Below are 22,167 nucleotides of genomic sequence, written 5' to 3'. Positions count from 1 at the left end.
CTGTGCTTGACGCTCCATCCCACACAGAAGGAGAACCCGTGACAGGCTGTTTTGCTGTTTAGAACACTTTGGCAAGCTGAATTCCTTTACTCTTCCAGGAAACTGTAAACAAAATCAATTCATTGGGTGGACACTCTTTTTTGCTTCTATTTTACTTCTCCAGTGGCTAGTGCTTCTTAAAAGGGGAGAGGGGCTTCTTGATTGTCTTAAATATACATATGTCAGACACCTCAAAATATGTTTAAGTAACATTAGGTGAAAGAATCTTAGAAAAGCTGATAAAGCAGGCATGAAAGCTTAGATGTGTTCACTGTAGCAACCTTTTGATGACAGGCATGCCGTGGAACTGAACTCATTGATCCAAATTATTTAAAAGTCATTGTGAGACAAAGGAAGGACAGAGGGAGAAGAGGATGTAGGGGGAAGGTGAGACGGAGGGAAGGCTAAAGTTGGCAGGCAGGGACTAGGTTATGGGTGTGTCCTCAGTCCCCCGGCAGGGCTCTGGGGATAGACTCAGAAAGGATCCCGACGGCAAACCAGAGCCCTGGGCACCTGGGAGGGCTTGCACTCATGGGGAGGATGCCCAGCCCAAGGGAGTGTGAGTGCGAGCCCGCTCAGTCACTTCAGTAATGTTCCACTCTGCAACCCTAAGGACTGTAGCCCACCGGGCTCTTGTGTCCATGGGATTCTCCAGGCAACCCAGGAGTAAGCTGCCATGCCCTCCTCCAGGGACCTAGTGTGACACTAAATAGCAAATAAAAATCTTCATGACAGGTCAAAAGAGATACCACAGAAGAAAGGAACACGTCATTCCTCTGGCATGTGAGCAGAGGGCTCCACATTTTTCCTGGGCCCCACAGATTATGTAGCTGGCCATGGTTATAGCATTTAAAAACCACTCAGCACTCTTCCTGGGGCTCAAAGTTGAGAGTTTTGCTGCCCTCAGCCTTTGTTCCTGCAAGAGCTTTCAGAACTGGTCCATGCAGCAGCTGTCCCCAGTACAGGGGGCAAGCACTCCAGGGTTCACTGTGTAGTGGTTCTCTGAGAAGCCATGCTGAGTCACAGGATATCCGGAGAGTTCTTGGTGCAAACAGGGAGAGGGGAGGGAAAGGAAGAGGAAAAGCCAAAATGAATGGGTTCTGTTCCACGGAATTGTGCAAACTGACTCAGAGGTTCTAAAACACAACCCTGGGGTCAAATAATCAAGTGGGAAGAATGCCAAAATAAATGTTACATACTTGGAAAATGTATTATGAGATGGCTGTTGAACAGCATTTGGAGTGTATTAGAATTGTAGCTTTTAAAAAGTTCAGTACTCCCTTTCAGCCCAGGGACCCTGAGTCTGGCATGTGACCTGGCTCCTGGCCCCCAGAACTACAGCTTACCTCTCCCATTTCTTTAAACTGCTCCTCATGCCTCCTAGGGGAGAAGGCAATGGCACCCCACTCCACTACTCTTGCATGGAAAATCCCATGGACGGAGGAGCTTGGTAGGCTGTAGTCGATGCGGTCGCGAAGAGTGGGACATGACTGAGCAACTTCACTTTCACTTTTCACTTTCATGTATTGGAGAAGGAAATGGCAACCCATTTTCTTGCCTGGAGAATCCCAGAGACTGCGGAGCCTGGTGGGCTGCCGTCTATGGGGTAGCACAGAGTTGGACACGACTGAAGCGACCTAGCAGCAGCAGCAGCATGCTTCCTAGGAACCTCCATTCTACCCATAAGACCTGCCGCCTAGAGATTCAGGGTGTCTGTGGATTCATTGAGAAAATGCAGATGAATTATTATTATTATAATATTTACTCAAATATCAGTAGAAAACTGAAAGATAAGACTTTCCACAGTGTGAGACAGAATGACTATTTTATTGGCCTTTGAGGATTTATTGTTATCTTAAATTGCAAATGCTTATGTAGTGCAGGCATGCTAAGCTGCTTCAGTCATGTCCAACTCTTTGTGATCCCATGGACTACGTGGCCTGCCAGGCTCCTTTGTCCGTAAGATTCTCCAGGCAAGAATACTGGAGTGGGTTGCCGTGCCCAGGATCTTCCCAACCCAGGGATTGAATCTTAGTCTCCTGCATCTCCTGAATCAGCAAGCAGTTTCTTTACCACTAGAACCACCTGGGAAGCGCTTACGTAGTGCTTTTTTGTATTTTTCAGTCCAGTGAAAAATAACATGCACAATATTTACTTACTTGCTTATTCAAGCTAAAGAGATATAGGACACTCTCCTGGAAGAGCTGGTGATTTTTAAGGTTGGGACAGGTTGCTAAAAAAACTATAGAGCAATCTCATTCCAAAGATAAGATAAAAACTTATAGATCTACACAGAAAGAGGGATCCGATTTAAATGGTTTCCTGAAGCTCTTTCCTTTTCATACTTGTTTTATTTCTTTATTGATTAGCTACTAAATTATGACCCACTTCTGTTTAAAAAAGATTTTTGACAATTAAATTACATGCAACTTCTAGCAATTTGACTATTACCAGATCATTTTAGTCATCATTATGCCACTAGTCAGTATTCATCATTGTCATTTTGTTAATATTAAAATTAATTCTGCCAGCTTCTCAGGGGTCAACCTCTACAGTAAGCAGGATACAAGAAGCATATATTTAATGAGGAAGTTATCTAGGTAGCCCACCCATCATGCTAGCTCTGATGTCAGTCAATTACACACATTTATTTTTTTTAATATAAATTTATTTATTTTAATTGGAGGCTAGTTACTTTACCATATTGTATTGGTTTTGCCATACATCAACATGAATCTGCCACAGGTGTACATGTGTTCCCCATCCTGAACCCCCTCCCACCTCCCTCCCCATCCCATCCCTCTGGGTCATCCCAGTGCACCAGCCCCGACCATCCTGTATCATGCATCGAACCTGGACTGGTGATTTGTTTCACATATGATAATATACATGTTTCAATGCCATTCTCCCAAATCATCCCACCCTCGCCCTCTCCCACAGAGTCCAAAATACTGTTCTATACATCTGTGTCTCTTTTGCTGTCTCGCATACAGGGTTGTCGTTACCATCTTTCTAAATTCCATATATATGCGTTAGTATACTGTATTGGTGCTTTTCTTTCTGGCTTACTTCACTCTGTATAATAGGCTCCAGTTTCATCCACCTCATTAGAACTGATTCAAATGTATTCTTTTTAATGGCTGAGTAATACTCCATTGTGTATATGTACCTCAGCTTTCTTATCCATTGTCTGCTGATGGACATCTAGGTTGCCTCCATGTCCTGGCTATTATAAACAGTGCTGCAATGAACATTGGGGTACATGTATCTCTTTCAATTCTGGTTTCCTCGGTGTGTATGCCCAGCAGTGGGATTGCTGGGTTGTATGGCAGTTCTATTTCCAGTTTTTTAAGGAATCTCCACACTGTTCTCCATAGTGGCTGTACTTGTTTGCATTCCCACCAACAGTGTAAGAGGGTTCCCTTTTCTCCACACCCTCTGCAGCATTTATTGCTTGTAGACGTTCCTCCCTGGACTTCCTTGGTGATCAATGGTAAAGAATCTGCCTGCCAGTGCAGGAGACTCAGGAGACACTGGTTCGATCCCTGGGTGGGGAAGACCCCCTGGAGGAGGAAATGGCAACCCACTCAAGTATTCTTGCCTGGAGAATCCCATGGACAGAGGAGCCTAGTGGGCTACAGTCCATAGGATCCAAAGAGTCAGACCGGACTAAGCACCCGCATACCTTAAGTCCTCCTTAGTTCACTAATTATGGAAGACAACTTAGCTCTTACAGGAGACAAAAACCCCTGCCGGGACTTGAGACAAGTTGGTGGGTTTAATAAAATGCATTTTATTTTAGTGTGTGTTAGTTTTGAATTTTTTTTTTTTTTTGCTTTGAATTTTTATCTTAATTTGCATAGACAGGGAAGAGCACTGGATCATACATAATGAGCTTTTTTTGACTCTGTTTTTCCAGAGTGGAAATAGAATTCTGTGTTCCATCATTCTGAGCCATCACCAGGGTCCGTCCATAATCAACTACGACGATGAGAGTGGCAAGACATGCGTGCACATCGCTGCAGCAGCAGGTTTCTGTGACATCATCAATGAGCTGGCAAGAGTCCCTGAGTGTAACCTGCAGGCTCTGGATGTGGACGACAGGTATCCGTGGCCACGCTGTCACCTTTTCCAAATTTTAATCTCAAAACAAAGAAGATGTTTAAGGAGTTATCTTATATGACTGTGTCCTTACTGCCAGTAATATTAATATTTATACCTGGGCTTGTGACAATAAAAACTGCTCTATATTAGTCAGGACAGGAAAAACCATTGTTATGAAGAGAAACGCTGTGACTGTATTGTCAGACTTTCCACTTTTTGCTAACTGTTCTCAGAAGGCTTTCTGTATATCAGCTTCCTGCTATATGCACTTTTTGTTCTTAACAGTAAGTCTTATTTTTTTCCTTCATTCCTGGATTATGTCATAAAATCAACAAGCTCTTGTTATCCAGAGAAGAGCACAATAGAGGCTTTGTGTTCAGAACTAGACATGACCTTACCAGGGTTCTGTTTTGGTTTTCTTTAGTCATTAAAGATGTATTTACATAGATAAGGAAGCTGAGTCCAGAAAGGTGAAGAGACTAGCCTAAGAGGTAATTAGCAACTAAGTGAAAACTTGTTCAATCTGAGTCCAGCTCTTTGCGACCCCATGGACTTCAGCACGCCAGGCTTCTCTGTCCTTCACTATTTCCCACAGTTTTCTCGAATTTATGTCCATTGTGTTGGTGATGCTATTCAGCCATCTCATCCTCTGTTGTCCCCTTCTCTTCCTGCCCTCAATTTTTCCCAGCATCATGGTCTTTTCCACTGAGGTGGCTCTTCGCATCTGGTGGCCAAAGTGTTAGAGCTTCAGCCTCAGCATCAGTCCTTCCACTGAGTATTCAGAGTTAATTTTCTTTAGGATTGTCTGGTTTGATCTCCTTTCTGTCCAAGGGACTCTTAAGAGTCTTTTCCAGCACCACAGTTGTAAAGTATCAATTCTGTGATGCTCAGACTTCTTGATGGTCCAACTCTCACATCCATACATGACTACGGGTTTTGACTAGACAGACCTTTGATGGCAAAGTGATGTCTTTGCTTTTTAATATGCTGACAGAAGAAGTGAGAACAACAATCCCATGGCCTCCAAAATGAAAACCCAATCACAGAAAACTACCAAAATGATCACATGGATCACAGCCTTGTGTAACTCAAAGAAAACTTGTACCTTTGTCTTTTAAATGTAGAGCTTTTCACCTACTGGCCCTTCATCCATAATCAACTATTAGAATTTTTCAATTACAATGCTTATCTAACCTTTGCTTCAGTTAGGCATAGACTCAATGAAAATATAAGAATAATATAAAAACAAATAAGACTGTTGAAAACAAGTATAAGGCTTGTACCTTATATATAGTTTTTTTTAAACCTTTTTCTATTGAAGTGCAATTTAGCCACCTACTTCCATGATTTTAGATTCCCCAAGAAGCACTTCCTACTACTTCCTGATACCTGAAACCCTTATAACACAGGAGAAAGAAATCTTGGGTTCCATGTAAGTCTCAGAAGCTGGAGACAGTTAACAGGATGACTTTAATTAAAATTAATATATAAATCATTGAAAGTAGACCTTTTCTGAAGAGTAGATATTGAACTTGAGCAGGTACAAAAGTAGAAGGATTTTGTTACATGAAGAGAAAAGGTGAATGATCCAAAAAGAGAAGAAAAAAACACATGTAAGGCAATGGCACCCCACTCCAGTACTCTTGCCTGGAAAATCCCATGGGTAGAGTAGCCTGGTGGGCTGCAGTCCATGAGGTTGCTAACAGTTAGACACGACTGAGCAACGTCACTTTTCACTTTCATGCATTAGAGGGGGAAATGGCAACCCACTCCAGTGTTCTTGCCTGGAGAATCCCAGGGATGGGGGAGCCTGGTGGGCTGCCGTCTATGGGGTCGCACAGAGTCGGACACGACTGAAGCGACTTAGCAGCAGCAGCAGCAGCAGGGGGACTTTCCTGGTGGTCCGGTGGTTAGGATACCTTGTTTCCAATGCAGGGGGTGGTGGGTTGAACTTTGGTCAAGGAATACATGCCATGTGGCCAAATAAATAAAAGTAGAAAAATATATACATTTTTAAAGAACACATTTAGGAAAAGAGGGCTAGAAAAAAGTTTGCCTACTTCAAAATACTTCTAGAAGCAGCTCTAATACAGTATTTCCCACTTGAATTATCACATGCTTCAGTTCAGTTCAGTTTAGTTGCTCAGTCGTGTCCGACTCTTTGTGACCTCATGGACCACAGCACACCAAGCCTCCCTGTCCATCGCCAACTCCCAGAGTTTACTCAAACTCATGTCCATTGAGTCGGTGATGCCATCCAACCATCTCATCCTCTGTCGTCCCCTTCTCCACCTGCCCTCAATCTTTCCCAGCATCAGGGTCCTTTCAAATGAGTCGGCTCTTTGCATCAGGTGGCCAAAGTATTGGAGTTTGAGCTTCAAGATCAGTCCTTCCAATGAACACCCAGGACTGATCTCCTTTAGGATGGACTGGTTGGATTTCCTTGCAGTCCCAGGGACTCTCAAGAGTCTTCTCCAACACCACAGTTCAAAAGCATCAATTGTTCGGTGCTCAGCTTTCTTTACAGTCCAACTTTCACATCTATACATGACCACTGAAAAACCATAGCCTTGACTAGATGGACCTTTGTTGGCAAAGTAATGTCTCTGCTTTTTAATATGCTGTTTAAATTGGTCATAACTTTCCTTCCAAGGAGTAAGTGTCTTTTAATTTCATGGCTGCAGTCACCATCTGCAGGGATTTTGGAGCCCAAAAAAATAAAGTCAGCCATTGTTTCCACTGTTTCCCTATCAATTTGCCCTGAAGTGATGGGACTGGATGCCATGATCTTTGTTTTCTGAATGTTGAGCTTTAAGCCAACTTTTTCACTCTCCTCTTTCACTTTCATCAAGAGGCTCTTTAGTTCTTCACTTTCTGCCATAAGGGTGGTATTATCTGCTTATCTGTGGTTATTGATATTTCTCCCATGCTTAGGAGAGAAAATTTAGTTCCCCCAGTCTCAGGGAAGAAAGTATATCCAAAGAGAGTAAGAAAGTGCAAAAGATGGGGCCCTACAAGGGTTCAAAGTGAAGTAAAATCTCAAGACGGGTCTAGTTTCTGCTCCGGAGCTCAGCTCAGCCTGCTCTGCATTTTGTTTCAGTTTCTGCATCCTGCACTGGATAGCTCTGCCTTCACATTGACACTGTAAGCTTGTGTCGGTAGAGAATTTTTCAAAATTTTCATAGGTTTAAGTATTGAAGCATTTGCAACAATTGTGGCTTCACTTCCCGTCTTTTTTTTCCAGATAGAAAGTTTTTGAGAAAAGGGAAGAAAAATAAGGCAATGATTTTAAAAAATAAAAAAAAAAAGAGGATGAGGGAAAATATGAGGGAACTAGTCCTCCTAAATTATTAAAACACATCATAAATCTATGACATTTTAAAACATGTTGGTCCTAGCCTAAGATTGATGGTACAGAACACATAACTCATAAATAGCTTGTATAGCTTAAAGGGCCCAAATTTCACCAGTCTATGAAGTCATGCTTTCCTTTAGCACCCAAGTCATTTATCTTCAGGAAGGAGAGTCTTTAATCAAACTCTCCTCCCTACATACTTATGGGAATTATCTAGGGAATGTTTGCATTTTCCATAAGTGGTTCCTTGGCTTCTGACACCTTACCAACACTGCATTCTTGTACCTATCATCTCCTGTCATTCAGAGACTGCCTCCTCAGCCCACTGCTTGTCTCTGATGAATTTCTTCTGAATCATGGGCCCTGGTTCTCCAGCTCCTTACTGTGATAACTGAGTCCAATCTGCTGTGTTTGAAGACTATCCTGAAGCATAGAGATAAGAAAGGGACTGCAGCTTACATAACTTGAAACTGGATACTACATATTGCCCACAAAGGCTTTATGTGTATTAGTTAGAAGTTATCTATACTTCTCTTGTTTCTGCAAAATAATTTTTTCCCTGAGTCCTTCTGGACCTCTTCTTCCATGCTGATGTTCTGAATGATCTCAGGTTGCCTCAGCCTGCCTCGCTTGAAGCAGGGCTTCAGTTCCTGGCTAGAGATTGAGGTTGGGTTGCAGCAGTGAGAGAGCTGAATCCTAGCCACTAGACCAAAGATCAGGGACAAGGCCCTGGCCCTTCAACGTGCAGAAAAATAATTCCCACAAAGATAGAAAGTAGTGGAATAGGTAAAGTATTTATTAGGAGGAAAAAGAGTACAGTATATGAGGACAGACACACAGGCGGACTCAGAGGAAGAATTGCACCCTCAGGGCAGTTCACGTTACTTATATGGGGCATTTCCTCCAGGTTTCCTTGGCCAATCATTTTAATTTGCCTGGTTCAGAGTTCATATCTGTTACATCTCAGGATCCTCCCATGTGCACACACACATCTCTTAGCCAAGATGAAAGAGGTCTATGGGTGGGTGGCATCAGCATCACTCCTGTTTTGACCTCCAAGAAGCCTTTCTTTGCATGTGCAGTTGGGAGGTCTCCTGACTTCAAAAAATGAGAAATATGTGGGCTCTTATCTTCTGTGTGGGCAGGGCCCAGCCTCCTCTCTCAGTTGTCCTGATATTGATAGTTTGTAGTTTCTGTCCACAGGGAATGACTCTCTAAACTTTACCCTGGGGACCATCTACCTCCTGCCTCAAGAGAAATTAATAGTCACTCTTCAGTTCAGTTCAGTCGCTCAATCATGTCCGACTCTTTGCAACACCATGGACTGCAGCACGCCAGGCTTCCCTGTCCATCACCACCTCCCAGAGCTTGCTCAAACTCTTGTCCATAGACTCAATGATACCATCCAACCATCTCATCCTTTGTCATCCCCTTCTCCTGCCTTCAATCTTTCCCAGCAACAGGGACTTTTCCAATGAATCACTTCTTCTCATCAGGTAGCCAAAGTATTGGAGTTTCAGCTTCAGCATCAGTCCTTCCAATGAATATTCAGGACTGATTTCCTTTAGGATTGACTGGTTGGATTTCCTTGAAGTCCAGGGAACTCTCAAGAGCCTTCTGCAACACCACAGTTCAAAAGCATCAATTCTTCGGTGCTCAGCTTTCTTCATAGTCCAGCTCTCACGTCCATATATGACTACTGGAAAAACCATAACTTTGACTAGATGGACCTTTGTTGGCAAAGTAATGTTTCTGCTTTTTAATATGCTGTCTAGGTTGGTGATAGCTTTTCTTCCAAGGAGAAAGCATCTTTTAATTTCATGACTGCAGTCACCATCTGCAGTGATTTTGGAGCCCCCCCCAAAATAAAGTATTTCACTGTTTAAATTGTTTCCCCTTCTATTTGCCATGAAGTTATGGGACCATTAGTACAGTCACTCAGCAATTGTCATAAAGGAGTATTTCACAATGTGCCAAAGAGAATTGTCGCCTGTTGATAAACCTGACTGCGTTGATGTTCAACCCTCCATCTATTGAATTCATTGGCAATATATTCGCTAATCAGGAGGGTATAATATGGCTGGTGCCTCATCTTGTTTCATAATAAATATTGTCTGGAGACCTCTCAAATAGAATGGAATGAATCATATCTTGTACAAGCTCAAATAGGCAGTGCAATTGATGACAATGTTGAAAAAATACATGGTCCTATATTAAGTGTCCTCAAATTGCTGTCCATATTATAACATGAGGAGGATGCTTGATTGACACAGGACACAGTCACCCATGGGGACTCTGGTCATACTGTGGACATGGCTGCTGCTGCTGCTGCTGAGTCGCTTCAGTCATATCCGACTTTGTGCGACCCCATAGACGGCCTCCTACCAGGCTCCTCTGTTTCTGGGATTCTCCAGGCAAGAACACTGGAGTGGGTTGCCATTTCCTTCTCCAATGCATGAAAGTGAAAAGTGAACATGGCTACACTCCCAGTACTAAGTCCTGAGCCCCTTCAGACAGATAGACCCAACTGAGTCCTTCTCTGTCTTACCCACAGACTGCCTCCATGTCTGAGAGACTTCTTGGCTCTCCAGGGGTGGTCATCTGCCAGGGGTCAAGCCCCAGAATGAAGCCAAGGAGAGGCCTCCCATGCCTTCTTTTCCTGCCCCAGGATTGATCCTCTCCCAGACTGACTGACAGGAAGAATAGCCCTTCTCTTCATGGGAAACCCCATTCACAGGAATGTCATCTATCACCATTCCCCGCTTTAGCCCCCCAGGGTCCCACTGTCCAGACACACCACACAGACATCCCCAACCACCTACTTCCCAGCATCTCTGCCAAAGAAGCAAGGTTCAGGTCCCCTTTGTTCTTGAGTCCAGTGGTCCTTTATGCTCTTATCACCTTCTTGTCTCATTTGCCTTGATAGTTCTTTCTACAGCTGGGGAACTGTTTTGCTCCATATTTGCTCTCAGTTCTGGGCTTGGCTTTTGGAAACAGGAAGACACTATTTCTCTTATCTACCCTGCTATATCCCTCCCTTCAAGTTGGGCATAAAGTCAACCATATCCTTATATGGAGGAAAGGGGACAGGTAGAAAAGTATGTATACAGTTCAGGATCTTAAAATTTGATCCCACTGCATTAATAAATGGTGTTGAGAAAAGCTGGCTATGTAACTGGAAAAATGGTCAGATTGGCTCCACACCTCACCACACATATCAGAATATACATTCAGATACATGTGCAGTTTTGTTTAAATCCAAATAAATCTAGAATAAAATATTAGTTTCCTATTTATTTACATTCAGTAAATTTACTTTTTTTGGATGTATAGTTCTATGAATTTTAACACATACATAGATTCATGCAATCACCACAAGGCAGATCCAAAACAATGCCATCAATTCCAACACCAACTCAGATTGTCCTTCTATAGTCAAGGCTTCCCCCATCTCCAAGCTCTGGCAGCCATGGATTAGTTCTCTCTTTTGGGTTTTGCCTTTTCCAGAATGTCATGCAAATGGAAATATACAATATGTAATCTTTTGAGATTGCTTTATTTCACCTGGTAGAATGCACTTGAGATATATCTATGTTCCATATACCAGTAGGCTATTCTTTTTACTGCTAAGTAGTATTCCATTTTGTGGATAAATTATAGTTTGTCTATCCACCCATTGAAGAATATTGGGTTGTTTATACTTTTGGATGGTTACAAACAGTACAGCTATAAACATTTGTGTACAAGTTTTTGTGTAAATGTCAGTTTTCATTTCTCTAGCTATAGATATAGACATGAGATTGCTTGGCCATATGGTAAGTATGCTTAACTTTAGAAGGAATTGACAAACTATTTTCTGGTGTGGCTGCTTCTAAAAAATGTATAAAAGTTCCAGTTGCCCTGAATCTTCATCCATACATGTATTGCCAGGTTTTGGGTTTTTTTTAACTTTTTTTTTTCATTGAAGTATAGTTGATTTACAATGTTGTGTCCATCTCTGCTATCAGCAAAGTGACTCAGTTATACACATATAGAAAGCCTTTGTTTTTTTTTAATTTAGCCATTTAAATAAGTATGTAGTGGTATCCCATGTAGTTTTAATTTGCATTTCTCTGAATGAAAAATGTTACTGAGCATCTTTTCATGTGCTTGTTTACCAATTACACACTTTCTTTGATAAAGTCTTCAATCTTTTGCTAGTTTTTTAAATCGATTTGTATATATTTTTTTATTGTTCAGTTTTTAAATACTTTACATACTCTCTTTGTTGGATGTGTAATTTGCAAATATTTTCTCCCAGTCTCTGGCTTTTTTTTTTTTTTTTTTAGAATGATGGTTTTGCCACTTATCAAAAGTTTAAACACTGGTGAGTATGTATCTACCTTCTGGCTAATGAAGAACTTTCTAAAATATAAAAGCATGAAACAAATAAAAAATGAAGAGGTAAATAAATGTGGTAATTTCTTAAAATTTTTATGGAAAACCACTAAAAAAATTAAAAGCTAAGTAACAAATTAGAGGAAATGTTTTCATAAACCTAAGTAGAAAAAACCCAATACCTTAAATATTTTAAAAGCTTAAATGAGTTAGTAAGAAAAGCTAACAACCTAATAGAAAATGGACATAGGGCATTAAGGCTCATTTCAATGAAGAAACTAAAATGTCAAATAAAATGTATTTCCAAGGTTCTTCCTCATGTTATTTAAAGAAATGCAGATTCAAACAACACTGAAGTACTAATTTTGCCTACCAAGTTGGCAAAGATTTTTAAAGATGTTGATAACACTTCATATTAGGAAGGAGTAGGAACGCAGCTGGTAGGAGGAAAAATTGAGTCAGTTTTCTTGGAAGGCAATCCTGGCACTATGTATAAAGAGCCTTCAAATTGTTCATATCCTTTGACCCACTACTTCCTTTTTGAGGAAATTCGCAGAAAGACCAAAGAAGGGGAAAGGCCGCAGAGTATCAGAATTAGGGGAGAGGCCTCTGCACACATACACCATCACCCTGAAACTCTATTTAGTGCATACCATTTCCACACTGTAAGTAGCAACAAGTCTGTCCTGCCAGGACCCAACTTTGAGCAGGAGCTGTTGTCAGCTAGGTCATCTGTATCATTCATGTACTCAGACACTTGTGCTATCCCCCTGTGGTCCCCCAGGACACCTCTGCACTGGGCTGCAGCTGCAGGGAAAGCAGACTGTGTGCAGTCACTGCTGGAGCTGGGAATGGACAGCAACCTGCGAGACATCAATGAGAGCACGCCCCTGGCCTATGCCCTGTACTGCGGCCACACGGACTGTGTCAAGCTCCTCTCCCAAGAGAGCAGGTGAGCGCACCAGGAGGCACTCATTTTTTTCTTCGTCTCAAAGATTTATAAAATTGGATGCAATTGTCTAAACTGCCAAAACCAGCACAAAACGATCTATAACTTAATAATTGTGTTTGACATTGCCAACTACAAATTGGTACTTGCCATCTACCTCTACAAGGATTAAACAGTGTGCTGCTGCAGCTGCTGACTTTCAACAGCCCTCCCCCCCCCGCCGCCACTGAAAGGCGCTCAAGGTGGAGAGCAGAAATGAAGCTCTCTGTGCTCTAGAATAACTGACAGAACAGGTCTCTAGATAGTTAGATGTTTTCAAGAACCAATTTTATGAGCCCAATTCTTGCATCTCTTTGTATCTAGAAAAGCACAAAAATCTTTCATGGTGACAACTGTTCCTCATGACTAGCAGTTCAGTTCAGTTCCTCAGTCACGTCTGACTCTCTGCGACCCCATGAATCGCAGCATGCCAGGCCTCCCTGTCCATCACCATCTCCCGGAGTTCACTCAAACTCACATCCATCGAGTCGGTGATGCCATCCAGCCATCTCATCCTCTGTCGTCCCCTTCTCCTCCTGCCCCCAATCCCTCCCAGCATCAGAGTCTTTTCCAATGAGTCAACTCTTTGCATGAGGTGGCCAAAGTACTGGAGTTTCAGCTTCAGCATCATTCCTTCCAAAGAAATCCCAGGGCTGATCTCCTTCAGAATGGACTGGTTGGATCTCCTTGCAGTCCAAGGGACTCTCAAGAGTCTTCTCCAACACCACAGTTCAAAAGCATCAATTCTTCGGCCTTCTTCACAGTCCAACTCTCACATCCATACATGACCACTGGAAAAACCATAGCCTTGACTAGACGGACCTTTGTTGGCAAAGTAATGTCTCTGCTTTTTATTATGCTGTCTAAGTTGGTCATAACTTTCCTTCCAAGGAGTAAGCGTCTTTTAATTTCATGGCTGCAGGCACCATCTGCAGTGATTTTGGAGCCCCAAAAAATAGTTTTCCACTGTTTCCCCATCTATTTGCCATGAAGTGGTGGGACCGGATGCCATGATCTTTGTTTTCTGAATGTTGAGCTTTAAGCCAACTTTTTCACTCTCCACTTTCACTTTCATCAAGAGGCTTTTTAGTTCCTCTTCACTTCCTACCATAAGGGTGGTGTCATCTGCATATCTGAGGTTATTGATATTTCTCCTGGCAATCTTGATTCCAGCTTGTGCTTCTTCCAGCCCAGAGTTTCTCATGATATACTCTGCATGTAAGTTAAATAAGCAGGGTGACAATATACAGCCTTGATGTACTCCTTTTCCTATTTGGAACCAGTCTGTTGTTCCATGTCCAGTTCTAACTGTTGCTTCCTGACCTGTGTATAGGTTTCTCAAGAGGCAGGTCAGGTGGTCTGGTAGTAAGCTCCTGCAAAAAGTATGTGCTTGATTGCATGTACTTCCCCTTCACCAAAACCCTCCCAGCCACCTCTGCTCACCACTCTGAGCAGTTTCTCAGAGTGATCAGAAATGATGTCTCTTGGGCTATAATCCTCATTTTCCCCCAAATAAATAGTGACTCACAACTCTCATGTTGTGCATGTTTTTTCAGTTGACACCATTATCTAACAATGATATGTCCTTGAATCTGTGGAGCAAAATGGTAGTAGTAAGCCTGAATGTATCAGCCTAACATTTACTGAACTCTAATCTCTTCTGTTTTCTCCCTTTCCACATCCATTTAAGCAATATGCTAATTGCTCTTTTGCCTAAATCAGCATTTCTCCAACTCCTTGTTCTCAGGACCCATTTATACTCAAAAATTATGGAGGACCCAAAAAAGCTTTTGTTTATGTGAGTTACACCTATCAATATTTATGGCATGAAACTAAAACTGAGACACTTTAGATAAAATATTTAGTTAGTAATTTAAAGTGATAATAATCCATTATAAGTTAAGATTAATACCATATTTTTACTTAAAAATAAACTATTCTTCAAAACCAACCAGAAAAAGTGTAATGAAAAGAGCAGCTTTATTTTACTTTGCTCTTCAAGTCTCCTTGATAACTTTATAGAAGTTTAATAGAATACAGCGGGATTCCCACATCTGCGTCTGCATTCAATCTATTGCAACATGACTGTTTTGACTAAAGGGTATGAAAATAATCTGGCCTCACATAGACACATAGGTAAAAAAGGGAGGTGTATTTCAATAGACTTTTCAGATAACTATGGATACTTTTCCTCGGATAGTACACCAAAACTTGACAAGTAGTATTAGGTTGGTACAAAAGTAATTGCAGTTTTACACTGTTGAACTTTGCCATTTGATATTGGGATACATTCTTAAATAAATGTGGTTATGTTATACAACATTTTAATGTGCATTTCTCACTTTATGTCTTTTTTCTAATGACTTATTATTTGCTGTTTCTTTTATATTTATTTTGACTATAGAAACGTTGTTAGACAAAAAGCAAATTCGAATGATTTTTTTATTCGAGTTAAAAATGGGTTGCAAAGAAGCAGAAACAACTTGCAACATCAACAACACATTTGGGCTAGGAACAACTAATGAATGTATAGTGCAGTGGCGGTTCAAGAAGTTTTGCAAAGGAGATGAGAGCCTTGAAGATAAGGAACACAGTGGTCGACCATCAGAAGTTGACAATGAGCAACTGAGAGCCATCATCAAAACTGATCCTACAACTACATGAGAGGTTACAAAGAATTCAATATTGACCATTCTACGGCTATTTGGCATTTGAAGCAAATTGGAAAGGTGAAAAAGCTCGATAAGTGGATGCCTCATGAGCTGACAGGAAATTAAAAAAAAAAAAATTGTCATCTTGAAGTGTCATCTTCTCTTATTCTATGCAACAAGGAACCATTTCTTGATCAGATTATGACATGCAAGAAAAGTGCATTTCAGATGACAACCAGTGGTGACCAGCTCAGTGGTTGGACCAAGAAGAAGCTCCAAGATCAGATCAGTCACTCAGTCATGTCCGACTCTTTGTGACCCCATGAATCGCAGCATGCCAGGCCTCCCTGTCCATCACCGACTCCCGGAGTTCACTCAGACTCACGTCCATCAAGTCAGTGATGCCATCCAGCCATCTCATCCTCTGTCGTCCCCCTCTCCTCTTGCCCCAATCCCTCCCAGCATCAGAGTCTTTTCCAATGAGTCAACTCTTCGCGTGAGGTGGCCAAAATACTGGAGTTTCAGCTTTAGCATCATTCCTTTCAAAGAAATCCCAGCTTCCCAAACCCAAATATGCACTAATAAAGGGTCATGGTCACTGTTTGGTGGTCTGCTGCTCTAGTGATCCACGACAGCTTTCTGAATCCCAACAAAACCATTACATCTGAGACGTACGCTCAGGAAATCAATGAGATTCACTGAAAATGGCAATGCCTACAGCCGACACTGATCAACAGAAAGAGCCCAGTTTTTCTCTATGACAATGCCCAACCACATGTCACACAACCACCGCTTCAAAAGTTGAATGAATTGGGCTACAAAGTTTAGCCTCATCTGCAGTATACACCCGACCTCTTGCCAACCGACTACGACTTCAAGCATCTCAACTTTTCCTAGAGGAAATGCTTCCACAGCCAGCAGGAGGCAGAAGATGCTTTCCAACGGTTCATAAAATCCCAAAGCATGGATTTTTATGCTACAGGAATAAACAAACTTATTTCTCATTGGCAAAAATGTGTTGATTTTAATGGTTGTTATTTTGATTAATAATGATGGGTTTGAGCCTAGTTATAATGACTTAAAATTTATGGTCTGAAATCACAATTATTTTTGTACCAATCTAATAGTTTCCCAAAGATCAGTTGCAGTGTGGACTTTGTCACCTTATCCGTGAACTTTTTGAATTCTGTTACATTAAAATCCATTCATCTCTCTAGCACCTTAAATGTGTCTTATACCTATGCATGATTTTATATCTTGCATTGGTCATTTGAAAAACATTGGTTTGCTTAGTTATGAAGATCTTCCATTAAATAATACATTTCATTTTACAACATTAGAAAAAAATCACATTTATTAATGTCACCACTGATCTCATCAGAAAAGGTTTTATGTATCAGGAAGCTATCAAGCTCAAAGTATGCATACAAATTTTCCAAAATTTCTCAGTTTTGCATGAAAGCTAGATTTTTGTCATTGGCAACAATTACTGTCAATTGTTTACCTTGAAATGACAGACTCACTCTGTTCATTTTTGAAAAATCAAATGCCCTACTCCAAATAACCATAGCTTGCCTAGAAGCCATTGAAATGATGGTTCATGAGGGGAAAAAGTATCTAGTTCAGCTCAAACAACTCCACAAATATTTTACCTCAAAACACCCATCACGTATTAGTATAGAGTTGTTGTTTAGTCCCTCAGTCACGTCCAGCTCTTTGTGAACCCATGCACTGCAGCACTCCAGGCTTCCCTGTAGTTCACCACCTCCCAGAGTTTGCTCAGACTCATGCCCATTGAGTCGGTGATGCCAGTATATAGCAGAATTGCTTATGAGTACTTTCTATTTTATCCAGGAAAAAAAAAAAGCATCTCAAGGATCAATATTTAGTAAAATGAGTAAGTTTTACTGGGCATTATTAAATCAAATGGCAGTTTTGTTTTAATGAAAGTCTATTGTTACTACTGGAGAAGGCAATGGCACCCCACTCCAGTACTCTTGCCTGGCAAATCCCATGGGCCGAGGAGCCTGGTAGGCTGCAGTCCATGTGGTCTCAAAGAGTCGGACACGACTGAGCGACTTCACTTTCACTTTTCGCTTTGATGCATTGGAGAAGGAAATGGCAACCCACTCCAGTGTTCTTGCCTGGAGAATCCCAGGGACGGCAGAGCCTGGTGGGCTACCGTCTCTGGGGTCGCACAGAGTCGGACACGACTGAAGTGACAGCAGCAGCAGCATTGTTAGTACTACCTTGATTTGTGCCAAGGAGCCCATTGTTTTGCCCATTTGCTCTCTTGCATGCTTGGTGTAAAAAGCAGTCCAGTGAAAAAGACAACATCTTGATATTATTATGAATATGGTTTTAACTTCATGAGGCCTGTCGGAGACCTCACCTCCAGGGTTCAATGGACCACACTTTGAGACCCACTGGCCAAAATCACAACCTTACTAGGAAAAGGAAATTGATTGTAGAAGATGCTAAAGTAGCATTAGCATTTACTTACTTTAGTTAGCACAGGGACATATTCTATATGGGAAAACTTGCAGGAATGCTAGAGATCTGGGGTTCTCTCTCTGGTAGTGTCAGGAGTGCAGAATCTGTGTTTCATATTTCATAAAGCCTTTTGGAAGGTGAAAGGAGGAAGATAAAAATTCATCACAGGAATAAAGATTCAATTATACACTGTGTGACCTACAGGAAAAAGAAAAAATTTCATTATATGTGGCCAAAATGAGGAGTGATACTTTCCAAACCACAGGTTACAATATCTCACTGCAAAGAGAAATGTTGCAATATTGCTTTTAGGGCATGCACACAGGTCCGGTTTCATCATTAACTCATACCGCAGAAAGCACTAATCAATTGTGGCCTCAAAAGAGAATAATACAGAAATTTCCAAGCAAAAAAAACAGCATAGTGCCTCAGGGAAACTCCACACAAGAAGAGCCAGCCGGACAGCTGCAGATCTTTTTCCCCTGCAGAATTTGCCTGCCCATTGGACATTGCTCACTTTTTTTCTGCTGCCACGCCCAAATTCTGGCATACACACTTCCTGTTCTGCAGCCCAAGCCCAGACAAAAGCTTCTCTCCTTGGCTTCTTTTAGTATGTTTTATTTTAAGTGTTTTTCAATAGGAAATTTAGTAAAAACTCAACAGGAAACAAATAACACACAAACTGTAAAATGGGCAGGCTTCCTGAGGTGGATAATGTCAGAGCTCTGCCCTTATCTCCAGGGAGCCTTTACAGAGAACACCTGAAAAAATCAGACTCCCCTCCCCCAGCTCTGCAGCCTCCACCCAGCTGCTAGCTAAAGCTTGAACACAACATGTGGCCTTTATTTCTTTGACTTAAAGCTGGCGCTTCTACTGACTGGCCTTAAGAAGTGAGTAAACAGTAACCCCTGAAGGTATTTGGTATTTTCAGCTTACTTGATCCCCTGGCAAAAACAAATTTTGAAAGGATAGTTCCTGAGGGAACAAGCAAAATCTAACTAAGAAATATTCTAATTATGGACAGTAGACTGACCATGCCAAGGAAGGGGGTGGCATGTGAGTAGCTTTTGCACATCACCTTTAACTTGAGAGGGCGCTGAATGACTTTGAATGATCTCCTTCCTGGAGATGGAATAGAGGGAGGTATGTTGTTTGATGACTGCTGTTGCGCCACTTCCTGTTCTCACAGAGCATCCTTGTTTTATATCCTATAGAACAGAGCCTCCTAGACCCCTTCCTGCCCAGAACAGTAGGCCCCAGAAGAAGGAGGGACGATTCGGCATGCTCAATCAAATCTTCTGCAAGAACAGAAAGGAAGAGCAGAGGGCCTATCAGAAGGACCCCAGCAGGGACTGGCACAGGGGAGAGCACACCTCGGAAGTCGATGACATCATCACCACCTTTGACAGCAACGTGGATACCAACTGCCAAGAGCAGCCTGATGAGCAGGTGGCTATGGTTGACTTTAAGAAGAGGACCTCAGAAAACTCAAAATATCACTTGCCAGAAAAGAAGCCTCTGGCCCGTAAAGGGCTTCCACCAATCAGAACACAGAGCCTCCCACCCATCACCCTGGGCCATAACTTCCTGACAGCCTCCCAGGGGGCCACTTCCCATGCTGGCCTGAGCTCTGGTACTCATCATGCGGCTCAGCGATCTCAGAAAAGCCGAAGTGAGCAAGATTTGTTGAATAACAGAACTGGCTGCCAGGCATTGCTAGATAACCCTTGGAAAGGTGATTCTCACCCGGTGTTCTATAAAGCCTGGACTATGTCTTCATCTGACAAGCTGCTAGACAGGTTGCTCACCAGCAGATCTGGCCACCAGGAAGTATCAGGGCCCCCACATCTTCCTCATCTACATAATCCTTCATCAGGTAATGTCCTTCCTCATTCCTGACAGATTCTGTACAAGAAACATGTCATACAGTCCTGAGTGAGGAGGGAGAGTAGATAGCTTGGAGGACTTCCCTTTAGTCCACTGGATTCAGGGTATCTAGGCTATGTAAGGAGAAGGAAATGGCAACCCACTCCAGTGTTCTTGCCTGGAGAATCCCATGGACGGAGAAGCCTGGTAGGCTGCAGTCCATGGGGTCGCACAGAGTCGGACACAACTGAAGCGACTTAGCAGCAGCAGCAGCAGGCTATGTAAACAGTCTGCTTTTCCAACCTGAGGACAGTCATCAAGTAGAAGCATGTGCCTTCTCATCTTATCCCATCCCACCAAATATGTGTGGTGACTGGCAGGTTGGAGCAGGAATGTTATTATTTCCACCAGCAAGGATTCTTAAGCAGGGATCCTTGCCGATATCACCTACAAGGGGTTGATTTGTTTGTGTGACTGTTTGCTTTTAAATCAGGTGTTCAATGCCCACTCTGGGCCCACTGAACCAAAATTTTGGTGAGGCAGAAGGGAAAAGAGTAATGCCTTCCACGTGTATGAGTAGAAAGGGAACATTTCACACATTTATGGATCAAGACTCCAAACACGTCAAAGGATTGATTACCTGGCAGATTACCTGTGTCTGCCCGCAGCTATGTAGCCCCTCATCCGAAGCAAACTATGTTATTAATTTTTCGCTTGTCCTTCCGGAAGTATTTTATACATATTTAAGTATTTGTATATATACATATATATATACATTTTAAATAAATAAGCACATCACACTAAAGAATCTATATTTTTGTACACATACAAGCAATATATATGTGTCTACTTTTCACCTGTTTAAACAAACATATCACACTAAAACTTTTATTTGTATTTTTTAAAATCACCCACAGGGGATTCTGAGGTACAGTGGAGACTAAGATCTATTGTTCTAAAGTGCAGGCTTCAGAACAGCTGCCAAAATCAGGTCATTACTATAACAGCTTATTTTGTTATGAAGTGAATTAATCACTAACATTTAAAAATCATGAAGTTTTTACATAAAAGTTTAAATTTCTAGCTTCTCTTGAGAAATTGAAAAATCCAGCAACACTAAACACAAATACCTTTTGGCAATAATTGGCTAGATCTGAGTAACCAGTATCCCTCTGGACACCACTTGGACATCACTGTCCCCAGTTTAGCCCAGTCCACACCACTCTCTAGTCTCTGTCCATGGAGTGTCTGTTGTTCTTTAACAATAAGTTTCTGTTGCTTTTCTTATAGTGGGGTTAAGAGGGAAAATGATATGTTTCTTGAACCCATGCTTCTTTCAAAAGTAGAAAAGTGAAAGACCAAGAGGGTGTATGTATATTTTAAGAACTAGATGAGATCAATATATCTTTAGAGGTAAGAACTATTCCTTCCCATTTAATATGCAGCATGAGCCTGGCTCTCCTCACTCATTTACACGTGCCTGGTGTCTGAAACCTGTGAGGCAGCTTAAGACTTCTCTCATACATATTCATTTGTATTTAAATGTATTTATTTGAATAAATACCTGACAGCTATTTCCTGAGAAGAACTTCCCGCAAGGTCTTACTTCCTCCTCAGAGCACTGGAGTGTGGGTAGTTTCCCTGTGTTCTGTGGAGGGTAAGGAAGCAAAGATATTGGTTTGCTGTCTTTTAACACTTTGATGGCCTCCAGGGCCTTGACTCAGCCTGCTTTCTGGAGTTAGTCCTGTCCTGGCTAATATCTCCTTTTTGGGGAAAAAAAAATTTATTTTTTTTTTTTTTAATTTTGAGTCTTGTTCTTTTTCTGTTCCCAGGACAGCCTGGGGCTGTTTTTTCTTTATCAGTTAGAATTGGTTCATCTGTTGTAACAGAAACCCAAAGTAACAGTGGTTTAAGCAACATAGAAGTTTATTCCTCTCATATGAAAGAAGTTGAACGTTATGGTTCCCAGTGCTTGGTGAACCATGATTGCTGGGGACCAGCCCCAGCTGATCCAGGGTATTCGAAAGAGAGACGGCCTAGGCGACTATTTATATGCTAATTAGAGATATAGAGAACAATAGAATGAGGATAGCTCAGTAGGAAAATTCAGTGGAGAAAAGAAGCTGAGTAGCTTGGTTTACGCGGGAGACCAATAAAACTTCAAGACAAGAAGTTTGCACCACTTACGTAGGCCGCAGGCGCCCTCTCGAATAGCGGAAGGTGCCTCACCTAGACACCTTCTCGAGTGGGTCTTAGAAGCCCAGGCATAATTAGTAAGCGTGGTGGGTTCCGCT

At 41.9% G+C, this 22,167-nt stretch overlaps 1 protein-coding gene across 1 annotated transcript in view; it reads left to right on the top strand.

The window, feature by feature from the left end:
• Positions 1-22,167, top strand: part of ANKRD55 (ankyrin repeat domain 55) — a 116,304-nt gene that overhangs the window by 81,411 nt on the left and 12,726 nt on the right. The window contains exons 7-9 of the mRNA XM_005897452.3: positions 3,959-4,143; positions 12,660-12,827; positions 19,222-19,883. Coding sequence (XP_005897514.1) covers positions 3,959-4,143; positions 12,660-12,827; positions 19,222-19,883 — 1,015 coding nt within the window. The remainder of the gene's footprint in view (positions 1-3,958; positions 4,144-12,659; positions 12,828-19,221; positions 19,884-22,167) is intronic.

Source organism: Bos mutus, chromosome 20, assembly GCF_027580195.1.
Source record: "Bos mutus isolate GX-2022 chromosome 20, NWIPB_WYAK_1.1, whole genome shotgun sequence".
NCBI classification, from domain to species: Eukaryota; Metazoa; Chordata; class Mammalia; order Artiodactyla; family Bovidae; genus Bos; species Bos mutus.
This window is presented reverse-complemented; position numbering and strand designations above follow the sequence as displayed.